Source organism: Penicillium verhagenii (genome assembly GCF_028828195.1).
Source record: "Penicillium verhagenii strain IBT 33310 chromosome Unknown utg000003l_segment0_segment0, whole genome shotgun sequence".
Classification (NCBI taxonomy): Eukaryota; Fungi; Ascomycota; class Eurotiomycetes; order Eurotiales; family Aspergillaceae; genus Penicillium; species Penicillium verhagenii.
Genome location: NW_026643167.1, coordinates 2396620 through 2409474, shown reverse-complemented (window position 1 = coordinate 2409474; position 12855 = coordinate 2396620). Strand labels below are relative to the sequence as shown.

The 12855-nt window shown below is 47.9% G+C and overlaps 5 protein-coding genes across 5 annotated transcripts; 4 read left to right on the top strand and 1 right to left on the bottom strand.

Moving 5' to 3' along the window:
- Positions 1 to 134: 134 nt before the first annotated feature.
- On the top strand, positions 135 to 1157 carry rab7 (Rab family GTPase YPT7; the record flags this gene model as incomplete). The annotated part of the gene is made up of 6 exons (XM_057161687.1): positions 135 to 164; positions 252 to 305; positions 407 to 502; positions 565 to 744; positions 842 to 989; positions 1048 to 1157. 6 exons carry the CDS (start codon positions 135 to 137, stop codon positions 1155 to 1157), a joined length of 618 nt encoding a protein of 205 aa, XP_057024972.1.
- Positions 1158 to 1935: 778 nt separating this feature from the next.
- Positions 1936 to 3531, top strand: N7466_002288 (DMT family transporter; the record flags this gene model as incomplete). The annotated part of the gene is made up of 5 exons (XM_057161686.1): positions 1936 to 2052; positions 2146 to 2496; positions 2585 to 2663; positions 2749 to 3173; positions 3232 to 3531. The coding sequence occupies 5 exons, from the start codon at positions 1936 to 1938 to the stop codon at positions 3529 to 3531; spliced, it is 1272 nt and encodes a 423-aa protein (XP_057024971.1).
- An 824-nt stretch (positions 3532 to 4355) lies between these two features.
- N7466_002287 (PH domain-containing protein) lies at positions 4356 to 5549 on the bottom strand (the record flags this gene model as incomplete). Its single annotated transcript, XM_057161685.1, has 1 exon — positions 4356 to 5549. The coding sequence occupies one exon, from the start codon at positions 5547 to 5549 to the stop codon at positions 4356 to 4358; it is 1194 nt and encodes a 397-aa protein (XP_057024970.1).
- A 2078-nt stretch (positions 5550 to 7627) lies between these two features.
- N7466_002286 (glycosyltransferase family 15 protein) lies at positions 7628 to 9374 on the top strand (the record flags this gene model as incomplete). The annotated part of the gene is made up of 4 exons (XM_057161684.1): positions 7628 to 7899; positions 8003 to 8410; positions 8470 to 8556; positions 8621 to 9374. The coding sequence occupies 4 exons, from the start codon at positions 7628 to 7630 to the stop codon at positions 9372 to 9374; spliced, it is 1521 nt and encodes a 506-aa protein (XP_057024969.1).
- Positions 9375 to 11068: 1694 nt separating this feature from the next.
- N7466_002285 (uncharacterized protein) lies at positions 11069 to 12580 on the top strand (the record flags this gene model as incomplete). Its single annotated transcript, XM_057161683.1, has 1 exon — positions 11069 to 12580. The coding sequence occupies one exon, from the start codon at positions 11069 to 11071 to the stop codon at positions 12578 to 12580; it is 1512 nt and encodes a 503-aa protein (XP_057024968.1).
- Between the last annotated feature and the right edge of the window lie 275 nt (positions 12581 to 12855).

Below are 12855 nucleotides of genomic sequence, written 5' to 3'. Positions count from 1 at the left end.
TCAGCCTACCTTTTCTCACCTCCCAACATTCTCAGATAGTTGATCTGACTATCTTTCCGAACCTATCTCAAATATCGCTCTTTTAATACTTCAATCTTCCTCCTTCCCGTGGACCTTGAAGAAATACTACTGCCATGGCGTCACGAAAGAAGGTCCTCCTTAAGGTACGATCTCCGCACCAGCTCCGTGCAGCCCAGCATGGTTGATTTTTTTTTACCAACCCCACATTAACGGAATATTTCTTACTTTAGGTGATTATCCTTGGTGATAGTGGTGTCGGAAAAACCAGTTTGATGAATCAATATGTGCGACCTCTCCCGTCCTCGAGCTAGCCGTCTAGCGCCTCCGCCACGGCCAACCTCCCCGCTTTGACATAACTGACATCTTAATTCTTGCCAATAAATAGGTCAACAAGAAGTTCAGTGGAAGCTACAAGGCCACAATCGGAGCCGACTTCCTCACCAAGGAAGTACTGGTCGATGACCGAGTGGTAACCATGCAGGTAAGGCTACCTCAACAATCGGAATCACCATCCAAGCCAGATGATTAACTCGTTATGCTTAGATCTGGGACACTGCTGGCCAGGAAAGATTCCAGTCTTTGGGTGTTGCCTTCTACCGAGGTGCCGATTGCTGCGTTTTGGTCTACGACGTGAATAACTCTAAGAGTTTTGAAGCTCTTGACAGCTGGCGGGATGAGTTCTTGATCCAAGCCAGTCCACGAGATCCCGAGAGCTTCCCTTTCGTGAGTTCTCCTTTTTCCCGATTCCGGGTTGACCTATTTTTCGGCGTTACCCACATGCCAGGTACAACAGAGGCACCATGCTGACATACATATTCAGGTCGTCATCGGTAACAAGATCGATGTAGAGGAGAACAAGCGAATGATCTCTTCGAAACGAGCTATGACATTCTGTCAATCCAAGGGGAACATCCCATACTTTGAGACCAGTGCTAAAGAAGCGCTAAATGTCGAGCAGGCTTTCGAAGGTGAGACTCCATGTACCACTCTACACAGGGAGATTTTGCTAATAATATATGTTTCCAGTCATTGCCCGAAGTGCCCTCGCTCAGGAAGAGGCCGAGGAGTTCAGTGGTGAATTCAGCGACCCTATCAACATCCATCTAGACAATGAGCGTGACGGTTGTGCCTGTTGATACCCTTACCTGATACTCCGACCTGATACTCATGACGTTTAAGCGGTTTCCTAATTATTCTCTGCCTTTATTCTTTCTGTTTTTGGAGTTCAACTTGATTGTTGTTAGTGGACACCATCTAGCGTTGAGTTTTTCTCTAGAGAAGCTCGACGGGTCGCTTTCAAACGTGTCTCCCTGTAGATTTTCTCGGTCCTTTTCTTCTGTGTGTGGTCTTTGATTATGGTCACTTTGGGTTATATTCTCCTCTTGTCTCCTGCTAAGATCAGCCCGTTCTCTTCGTTTTCTATTCGACATATTGATCTCAGATCCGCTTCATGTTGTTCATAGCCAACTTCACTGAACTGAAAAAAAAAATTTCAAAAAAATTACCTTCTGAAAGAAATCATGAAACAAAAGACAGAAGCGGGGAGTTGAGCCAAGTCATAAGAAAATCCAGTTTTCGGAAGTATAAGTAAGACAAGTGATAGTGATCGGACCCTTGACGCTGATAAAGGAATGTGCTTATCGCTGATCTCCATCCGCACACTGCTTGGCATCTCCACCCTCACGCGCACACATCTGGTCTGCTGGGAGCATCCTGGGCTTTTCCCCGGAGCATATGTACACCCAGATATCCTTCTTTCAAAAATACAGGTGCCACAGATGCTCATGACCCAGTTTTCTCACTCAGACCATCACGCCCGGCACTTGATCGCTTCAATATAAGTCCTGCGACGGCCGAACTCGGCACGCACGCCATCGCCCCGATCACAAGGCTCATACCCCAGACTTCACAACCATGTCGACCAACCTCGATGCGCAGCCGACGAGGCTATGGATAGCAAGACGGACCCTGGGAATCTGGCTTCTTCTTCTCGTGGTTGTCTTATGGACAACCTCGAATTTCCTAGGAAGTGTATGTTCTGAATACATCTCCGCATTGGCCAGACCCCCACAATGCACCCTCGATACAATGTCCATTTACTGACTTGGACTGTTTACTTTTCAGACTATCTTCGCCGACAATACATATGCGAAGCCTTTCTTCGTAACATACCTGAACACCTCACTCTTTACATTGCCTCTCTTCACCATTTTGCTCAGTCGCACGTTTGGTCTGTGGCGTGCCAACAAGCTTGGGCGGGTTGACTCGTTCCGGGGCTGGCTGCAACATATGGACTCCGCTGATTCGGCTTCCCCCGACGAGGTGCGAGTCTTGCGCCGTGTATCGGTTGATGATGAGGCCCGGGGTAGCGGTGACTATGATGGCGCGCGGTATCTACCAAAGGGCCAGGGCGAACACGAGAAGCTGGGATTGAAAGAAACTGCGAAGTTGAGCTTCCAATTCTGTCTGCTTTGGGTATGCATGCCGACATCAAACCATATATATATATATATATATATATATATATATATATATACAAGTAGAAGTTGCTAACTTGGTATAGTTCACAGCAAATTACTTTGCAATGGCTTGTCTTCAGTACACGACTGTTGGGAGTACTACTATCTTGACTTCAACTAGCGGTGAGAATTAATCCATATACATCTGAAATGCATCTGATGTACGCATCTCTCTTGATTAAGATATAGTACTGATATCATCCACCAGGTGTTTGGACACTGATCTTCGGAGCCTGTCTGCGTGTTGAGAAGTTCACGGCCCGAAAAGCCCTCGGGGTCCTCGCCTCTCTTATCGGAATTATCCTGATTTCGCGTGTCGATCTCTCAAAACCAGACACTGATACATCCTCACCCACAGCGGACAACGGATCCGGTACATTCCCTCACAAGACGCCCGCCGAGATCGCCCTCGGTGATGCGATGGCTGCCTTCAGCTCAGTGATTTACGGCGTTTACACGATCGTGATGAAGAAGCAGGTAGGCGATGAATCGCGTGTGAACATGTCACTTTTCTTCGGTCTTGTCGGCTTCTTCAACTTCATTATGATGTGGCCTGGTTTCTTCATCCTGCACTGGACCGGCGTTGAGTTGTTTTCGTTCCCGGAGACAAGGCGGGTGTGGACTATCGTTCTGGTATGGATGCCCCCCTCTTTTTCAAATGTGACATTTATAACTAACTTTGGCTGTTTAGGTCAATTCCCTCGCTTCTTTCCTTTCCGATATTGCTTGGGCTTATGCCATGCTTCTTACCACGCCTCTGGTGGTTACGGTTGGTCTTAGTCTGACGATTCCCTTGTCATTGGTTGGGCAGATCGTTCTTCAAGGACATTATGCAAGTGCATTGTACTGGGTTGGTGCGGCAATTGTTTTCTTGTCGTTCGTGGTGGTCAATCATGAGAGTAAAGTCTTGGAAGATTCCACTTCTACAGAGGGATTAAGGTCATCATCCTCTGGGGAATATGAAAGTATTCCCAACGAAGAAGTTCGGTGATTATATCTTATTACTAGACTTGTTTAGATTTTCAGTACTTCTGGTATCTTCGATCTCACTGTGGGCGTTTTGTTTATTGATAATTATGATCCTGTCATATTTTTGGGGAGCCATTGCGTGCAGTTATACTAGATGGTGTGATACATACTAAGTTAGTATGGATAGACCTTTAAGATTTCAAATGTTTTTCTCGGGCTCCTGAAGATTGTGGGGTTGCATTTTTAAGTTTATTTAGTAGCTCCAGTGATATACTTAGCTTTCCATTTTTACAAGACAGGAGGAACTCGTCCGGTGCCTCGTGGAACATTTGAAGCGACTCTAAGGGGCTCCCAACTACCGAAAAAAAAAATGGACAAAATACAGATGTGCTATAGACGGATGTCGGTGATTTATTAGGAATGTAAAAGACCAATATGTGCTCACTATCAATACAGTAGATTAGAAGAGAAAGAAGGTATCCACACAAAGTCAATGCCAAGTAAAGAGCGCCAAGGTAGATCTCCTCGCCGATGAACAGTGAATTAAATGACAAAACGCCTTTCGTCTTTTCAAAAACGCTGGTAACAAACCCTGGGTATATATTGAATGGAATAGTAATAACAAAGATAGTCGAAGTAGATAAACGAGAGGGTTGGGGATCAGACGACTAGGAGAGTAGGTTGTAAGTGACCAGTGATTTGAGACGTCCATGAAAATGGCGGAGATAAAGAAATCGAGCTGAAAGAGGGGAATCATATGTGAAAAAGGGAAGGCCAGGAACGATAGGAAGTGATGGAGGGGGGGGCTGTGGGGAAATAAAGAAAGATCAGCGCTGTGTGACAAAATCAAGCCGCGGCGTTAGTTGTCTCAAGTTTTTTGCGAGCAGCAAGAATACTCTTCAAAGAGCCGAGCCAGCGTGCCAACGACTCTTCATCCGGTGCACAGAGACGATAACTCTTTTCCTCCGCGATGATCTGCAAACAAAAATTCTTGGATCGAGACAAGGGATCGATCTCAGCTGCATCGATGATATGCGACATGGAAATGATCTTGACAGCGGAGTACTCCTGCTCATCCTTGTAGAAGGCGAGGTTCTTCGGCCGCAGTACCACCCAAAGCCGCTTCCATTGGCGCATAGCTCCCTTGATGCGCAGCCCCTGCAGATACCCCTGGCAGATGACTCGCTCGGGATCACGCAGGATGCCTAGATCCGCTTGACGGCCTGCATCTCGCGGCAGGGATGTGGATAAAAGCCTGTCGTCTGGCGCCGAGATGGAGAGGGTGTGAATGGAAGGCATTGAGCGCAGGCGGCTGTTTCGTGTTGGTGGGGGCCCATCTGAAAGCTCGGAGTAGGAGGTGACGTCGTTGCCGGAGTAGTCCTGGGTGTAAGGGGGTTTGCGGGAGGAGCGAGCGCCGGGAGACAGGGTGCGGCCCTCGGGGGAACTGGGGCGACCGGCGACATCGAAGTCCGAGTGGTCGGTCGTGTCCTCAACGAGCTGTTTCTGAATGGCGGGGGTATCCCTTTTTTTGGAGAGTGCGGCTACGGCAGCCTCGTCCTCGTCCGCGGGGGTTTGGTTGCGGATGCGGAGAATCCAGTCATCGGCGTCACGTTCGGAGAGGACCTCGAAGCGGTAGTTTGTAGAGGGGGTGAAGACTCCGAAGACATGTTGACGGTGCGAGCGGGGAGATTTGACCGCTGCGACAGCCGTCACATCGGAGAGGTTGATTGAGATGCGGAGCCGGGTGTTTTCTTCATCCTTGTAGACGGACAGCAGGTTTGGACGGAGAACGAGGTAGGCGGGTTTCCAGGAAGCGCGGAAGACATGCTTGTGTTTGACGCGGCGGGAAACACGGCCGGACTTGAGAACGCGGTCAAATTCGAAGCTCCCGTTCTCGTTGACGGGGGAGAAGGTATCAAAATTAGCATGACCGTTGCGCGACGGGGGTGGGCGGAGATGAGGATGATCAGGAACCCGGATGGCGGGGGATCTGTTGCTGAGCCCTTCGGAGAGCGAGGGACGCGCAAGCACAGAGTTCATGGTGGTAAAGGAGCATTAGAGCATTAGGACCATTAAAGAAATTATAAGGGGGAAAAGATTAAGTAGCGAAAGGGTGGAAAAGTCTAGATCTATGAGGAAAAGGGGGGAGAGCATATATGAAGGGAAACCCCGCGGGTGGTGCACCATGCAAATTGACGATCGTTTTCCTATCAATTTAAGCCAACCTTGACTCGAGGGGTGTGTGAGAATAAACTGATTGTTTTTATTTGAAAAAAAAAAAGTGAAAAAAAGTGAAAAAAAGTGGAAATAAAAAAAGGAATTGCCCAGGTGACTAGAAGTTGAGTAAATGACCTTTTGATATACGTTGGAACGGATGATGCCTAGGTTTGGTCAGGGTGATGTAGTTGATACAGTATAGACTTGTACCCTGTAGATGACCATGTTTTTTTATGTATATTTTCTTGTATACTAGTATATATGACTTTTAATGCCATTTGTACATGTAAACAGTTATGCCAAGTGTGAAAGAATCGAAATCCCTTTTCGAGTAAACATGCACACGAACACTATGCAAGGGTCCAGACCCCCTTCAGGCCACATCGCCCGTAAATGAAAAGGAAAAAGTGGAGTCGCAAAACGGACCCTGTACTTCCTGCAAGGTACAGTACTACTTGGAGGATTTGAGATTCTCTTTAATTCAGACCTCAATCACCTCAGATCTATATCATCTTCAGTGGTTCTATACTTTCATTGTTTGAACGTAAGTTTATATTATCAAACCCCTGCTAGTATTGCCGGGAGGTGACGGGAGACGCTTCCGTGATGATTTGCGGGTACCCAAAAAAAACGGCACAGTTTCCGAGTGACCGCTGGACCCTCGATCGTCATGCGCTAAATCCTGTGTCAAGGCTCAGCACACACATGGCCATGGCTTGATACCCTCAGATTTACCCATAATGCTTGCGTATATTATGGGTGTACTAAGAGCTACTTCCAAGGTTAGAAGAGAAATTATTCCATGTTAGGTTTGGAACCTTTCGACTTTTGATATAGAACATTGAACACCTGGGAAGCTTGAATACCAGAGATTCTATCCCCACTTGGTTGCCCTGAAATTATCACTCTTTTCCTTTAGCGACATATACAAATCCACAACATTGAACACTTGAGAACCCAGCTCATATAACCCTTTTTTATGTTATATAGTATCACAGCATAGCCTACTAAACGCAGGGGCCGCGGCCAATAACCACGGGCCGAATTAAAATTAAGCAAAAAAATAAGAAAATAAGAAATTGCTAAACGGCCCTAGAAGGTCGATACGGACATCCCAGAATCTTCTGTACGTCCATGCACACTAGAACATCACTACTAGGTATATGGCACTGGCAAGTATAAAAGTTCTTCATCTACTTAAAATACAAAATAATTTACCCTTAAAAGATAAATATGAAAGCAGAAAAAAAAACACATTGTCCTTTTTTTTTTTTTTTTTTTTTTTTTTTTTCGCCCCAGGACTTACTGTATTAGATAAATTACTGTAAATGACATACCTTTGAATAATCAATTTCCGGGCAATCAACTCCAAATGTCCCGTACCTGTCGGATAAATAACGGTCTCGGCTGTGAAACGAAAGACGTGCCAAGTCCTCCCGTACCAAAAGAGGCCACAACGCTTGCGCCTCCTTGGACTAGGCTTGGCAAGACTTCTCAACTTCATCCCCATTCCCCCCTCAAATATTTCCTCCTTTACCTCATCTTGATCAACCCATCCTTCATCTCATGTCCATCAACTACCGACACCCCCATTGTTGAGGTCATCTGCCTCAACTGCTCCTGACCCCCTCTCAACCCCCGGCTCCTGGGACTGAGAAGGACTTCTGGGGGGAACAGGAAAGGAGGCATACCTCCGGCCACTCGTTTTGTCCTGTGAGATCTGGTCGTTACTCACCCTGAGTATCAAGACTCGGATTCTCTTCATTACCTCCCCCATCGCATCCCTCGGAAAACACCCCCTGATCGCACCTGGGGTCCGATCAAATTTCTAGCTCTCGTGCTTGTTTTCAGGATCGATTAAACATCGTGGGGTTTTCGACGCGTGCCTTATAACCGCATCCATGAGCTTCATTCAACGCATCACAAAGCGGCTGCCCAGCGCGCCGAGTCTCCCCATAGAGGATGAATCTCGGGAGAAGGGTCGCAGTTCCGCCCCCTTGGCCTTCTTCCGCCGGCGCATTCGCTTGAAGGGCAACTCATCCATTTCCATACCCCTGGGATTTGTTTTACTATTTCCATGTCTTGTAATTGTCTTCATTCTACTTCTATTCGTCCGACATCCCTCGTCTCCCGGGGGGATCTTAATTCCTGCGGGCACGCCACCCTCCATTCGGTTAGTCTCACTCCTTTACCCCCCGACTTTATCCTGGGAATCAATAGAGAAATGAAGAAATGGCAATACATGATCAGTGACTGACCGGGTTTGTCTGGAGCAGGAAAATCAGCGAAAAATACGACAAGGTGTTCGCCACGGGCTGTTTGCCCATCGACCCAGATGCTGACAAGGGCCCCAAGGCCAACGCCGCATTCGTCGTCCTAGCACGAAACAAGGAACTCGAGGGTGTGATTCAGTCGCTCAAGTCTATTGAGCGCCACTTCAACCGCTGGTACCACTACCCTTACGTCTTCTTGAACGACGGGGACTTCGACGAGGACTTCATGGCGACGGTGAAGAACTATACCAGTGCCCCGGTGGAGTTTGGCAAGATTGACAACAGTATGTGGGGTTTCCCTGATTGGGTTGACCACGAGGTTGCCAAAGAGGGTGTTCGCAAGCAAGGTGACGCGGCCATTATGTATGGTGGTATGGAGAGTTACCACCACATGTGCCGATTCTACTCAGGGTGAGTGAGCCATTGCGGACAAGAACGAAACTACAAACAATACTGACTGAGTCATCTAGACACTTCTACAAGCACCCTCTCCTAATGAAATACGAGTGGTACTGGCGTTTGGAGCCCGAGATCAAGTACTTCTGTGACATTACTTAGTAAGAACACCCCCTGACTCTTGTCTTTATTTCCCCGCCCTCAGAGTATTAACGTACTATATAGCGATCCCTTTATGAAAATGATTGAGGCGAACAAAACATACGGTTTCACCATTGCTGTCAAGGAACTTCGCGAGACCGTTCCGAACATCTTCCGCTACGCTTCGGCTTACAAACGCAAGAACAACATCAAGTCTAAGGGTCTCTGGGAAATGTTCTTGGAACGGCCCGTTGAGGAGGAGGTGCCTGCCGAGGAAGAGCCGAAGCAGGAGAAGCTTCCCGATGAGATCTTGCAGACCGAGCCCGGTGACAAGAGTCTTGACGATATTGACCCCGAGGCTATGGAAGGCGAGAATTACAACATGTGTCACTTCTGGAGTAACTTTGAGATTGCCCGCTTGGATTGGTTCCGAAGCAAGGAGTATGAAGACTTCTTCAACCTGATGGATCGGAGTGGTGGATTCTGGATGGAGCGGTGGGGTGATGCTCCTATCCACTCACTTGCCGCGGGTGCTCTGTTATCCCCGGCCGACATCCACTATTTCCGTGATTTCGGTTACCGGCATACTACCATCCAGCATTGCCCTGCCAATGCCCCCGCGAGGCAACTTGCTCGTGAACCTTACCTCGAAAAGACCACCGATGATGAGAAGAAGCGGATTGAAGAAGACGAATACTGGGCCACCCCTGACCCAGTCAAGGAGAACGGCGTTGGCTGCCGGTGTCGCTGTGATACCGACATTGTCGACGTTGAAGGCAAGCAAGGCAGTTGTCTTGCGGAGTGGGTTGAGGTGGCCGGTGGTTGGGCCTCACCATAAATAAAGTAACTACCGCTTTCCTTGCTTCTCCGCATCGTTTGTCATTGCCTGCGTGTCCATGCGTTCTTTTTCAGCTCCGAGCATTGCCTGGGTTTCCCCCCTCTGGGAGTTATCTCTGCTGAAACCTGCATGTTATGTTGGTCGGGTTCTTTTTGGGCGGCGTTCAACGGATCTCACGGCTTTTTTATTAGTATTCGGAAGATGGCGTGATTATTTCCATCATCCATGTTGTCATATTCATCTAGCGGGCTGTCCACGTCGCTAGGATTGGCTGTGTTCTATTTTTGTTTTATTTTTGGTTGTTTGACGAACGTGGAGATCATCGTCTGGTCATCAAGATTCCAACGCCCCTTCTGCCATGGGATACTTCTTGTTCCAGATCCCGATCATCCGACTTCGTTTCCTGCTTTTCTGGTCACCTCCAGAATAGCGATTGGTCAGCTCGAAAGACTTCAGTGGCATCTCCGCACGGACATGCAGCACACTATCAGTCCCAGTGGCGAGGATCAACCCTAGTACAATATGGGTGGGATACTGGGGAGAATGATGGCATCAAGCTCTGTCCTGTTTTTTGTTGTCTTTTTTTCCCCCTTAAATCTTTTTATTTTCTTTTTCTTTTTCTGCGGCTTGTCACTACTACCACAATTGTTTCTTCCCCCCAACCCTTCTCCCCAGTTCCCTCAAGATTTACACTCTCTCTTGTGGTTATTCCCCCAGCATGCATTCATGAAATGTACATACCTTGTTCTTCCACTCCCCTCCCCCTCAATCCTCCTTGGCCTAGTGGTTCACACCCACTGGCCTTCTCCATCACATTGCTCTTAAACCTCGCAAATACCAGATCGAGCATGGCTGTTTATAGAGTATGGAATAATCACCCGGTGAAACACGCGAGAATGAGATTAGTATAATGTACACTTTTTCATAGTAAGATTCGGTCCCTGAGTAGTAGATAGCTAGTAGGAGAAACAATAGCCAAGGAATAGCTCAGCCAAGCATTCATGGATCAAGGAGTATGAACTCGACATGAAGTTTCAAGCCAAGGTTCTTATCTACTACCTGCATATAATGGCGATATCTCTACTCGGATGTCCGCAAGCTCATGGGGCCACACGGCACCCGGACTGTTTCTGAGTTACTACGCTCCTCGGGATATTGCCGACCGTCCTACCGTACACATACCTGCACCTCTCAATTGCCGAGCTACTATTACGACGCCGGCCATATCGGCTAATTCACGATCCCGCATAGATTACAACAGTCGCTATCAATCTAGTAGCGTCGGATAGGAAGGTGACATTCATGAGGGGAAAGGTGAGGGGGTTCTCCATAGGAAAGAGGGGATCAGCGTTGATAGAGCCGATAAACAAAACGATACGCCCCCTTACATTTTCCCAAAGCTTCTCTCTCCACAACTCCAACTTCAATGCCCAAATGCTTTGGCTGTTTTCTCTAATTGGCGTGGCTGCGGCCTTTAATAACCCACCAGGGGTAGATATCTGGTGCGGTAAGGCATATTATCCTACGTGAGCACCATCTTTTATATCTTTCACGGGTTAAGTGTTTAGGTGTTTAGGTATCTATGAATCTAACGTTACGTTTTATACAGCAATGCTTCATTTGAGCCAGGGGGTTGGTTGGATAGTCCCGCCCTGTCTACTGTGCCACTGCTGGATCTGAGGGTTCGGCCACGAATGAGCTTGTATACAGCATCTGATGAGAAGGGCTCTTTTATCATTGATGCAGGGATCTCGTACATCAATGGAGATCCTTTGGGAAGTAATGCTGCTACCGCGGAGCATGGATCGGAACATCTGAAGATTGAGATCTCTGTTGAGGGAAGCCAATGGAGCGTACATAACACGGTGTCTATCGGCTCATCATCTACAGAAGTGGACTTTTCCCTGCTAGATCTACCCCCACGCTTCGAGGCATATAATGTCACACTTCAAGCGACCCTTCCGGGCAGTCATCAATCATACACCGCGACAGCATCACTATACCACCTACCCACCCGAACAGACGGGGGTAGCGTCACAAAAGTGGATAGTCTCTACGGTGGACTCTCCGTGCAATCCCAAACCGACTCATCGACCTGGACCCCACTTCTTCCATACTCATACTATGTGAGCTGGGACGGTTGGCTCGAGAAATCGCTAGAAAATGTTCAAAAGTTCAAAGACGATGGCTACAATATTATCCACATCGTCCCGAATGCAGGCCTCGCCAACGAAGCATTCAACTTCACGGAGCTGGGTCTCTTCCTGGATAAAATGGACGAAGTCGGCCTATGGCTCATGTACGACATGCGCTGGACATATAAGAACCTGACATCCGTGCGTGAGCAGGTAAATCTGCTCAAGGACCATAAAAGCACGTTACTGTGGTATACAGGCGACGAACCAGATGGACAAGGCGATCCACTAAACGCCACACGACTTACCTACGAATTAATCAAGTCAATCGATCCCTACCACCCCGTCTCATTGTGTTTGAACTGCTACAACTTCTATTTCGAGGAATACTCGTCCGGGGCGGATATCATTCTTTCGGACGTTTATCCTATCGCTGTGAATACGAGCTGGTCGACTGTCTATGAGACACCATGCAATACCACATACGGATGTTGCGGGTGCGATGACTGCGAGGGTAGCGTGGAGGACATCTCGGTGAGGCTGGATAAGTTTGCCGAGTACCAGACCTGGCTTGGGGAGAGTCCGAAGCCATTCTGGGGTGTTCCGATGGCGTTTGGGAACGAGACTTTTTGGACGCGGTACCCGACTGCGGCGGAGGAGGTGACGATGACCATGCTTAGCTTGAATCATAATGCGAAGGGGATAGTGATGTGGGATTGGCCGACTAGTGTGGAGTTGGCGAATGTGACGAGTGCCCTCAGTCGGGTTCTGGTGGGGGATGAAGTGACGGGTTTTTTGCTCGGGGCTCCGACGATTTCGCTGGCTGCTAAGGGGCATTCAAAGATGGATGTTGCGGGATGGCGGCTTGGGGATCATATGTTGGTCAGTATTTTGTCATTGCAGACTCCGTCGTGGTCGTCGGATGTCATTGTAGAGCTACCAGGCGAGATTGACTCAATTACACAAGTCCTCTGGGGATCTGGGGAATGGAAAATGGTTGATGGGCACTTGATAAAGGAGGGTGGACGTGAGCTAGAAACTGATTTGCTGGTTGTTAAGCTTGCCTCTTGAGCGAGAGACTTCAACATCCATTTGTCATGGAGTGTTGGAAGTCATGATATTTATCATATAGATGTATGTGTTACCAGTTGACGACTTGCGGCTTATCTGATAGCAGATTGTCACCGAGGCCTTTATCGGCATACTTCTTTGACTGGCTACATCTCAAAACCAGGAAGACAGGGGAACATTTGAAGACATCAAAGAACTTCCTTCGTACTGGATCACTTAACCCATAATCATATTTTTCTTGTGATTGTAGGAAAATATTTGACAGGATTGACCTT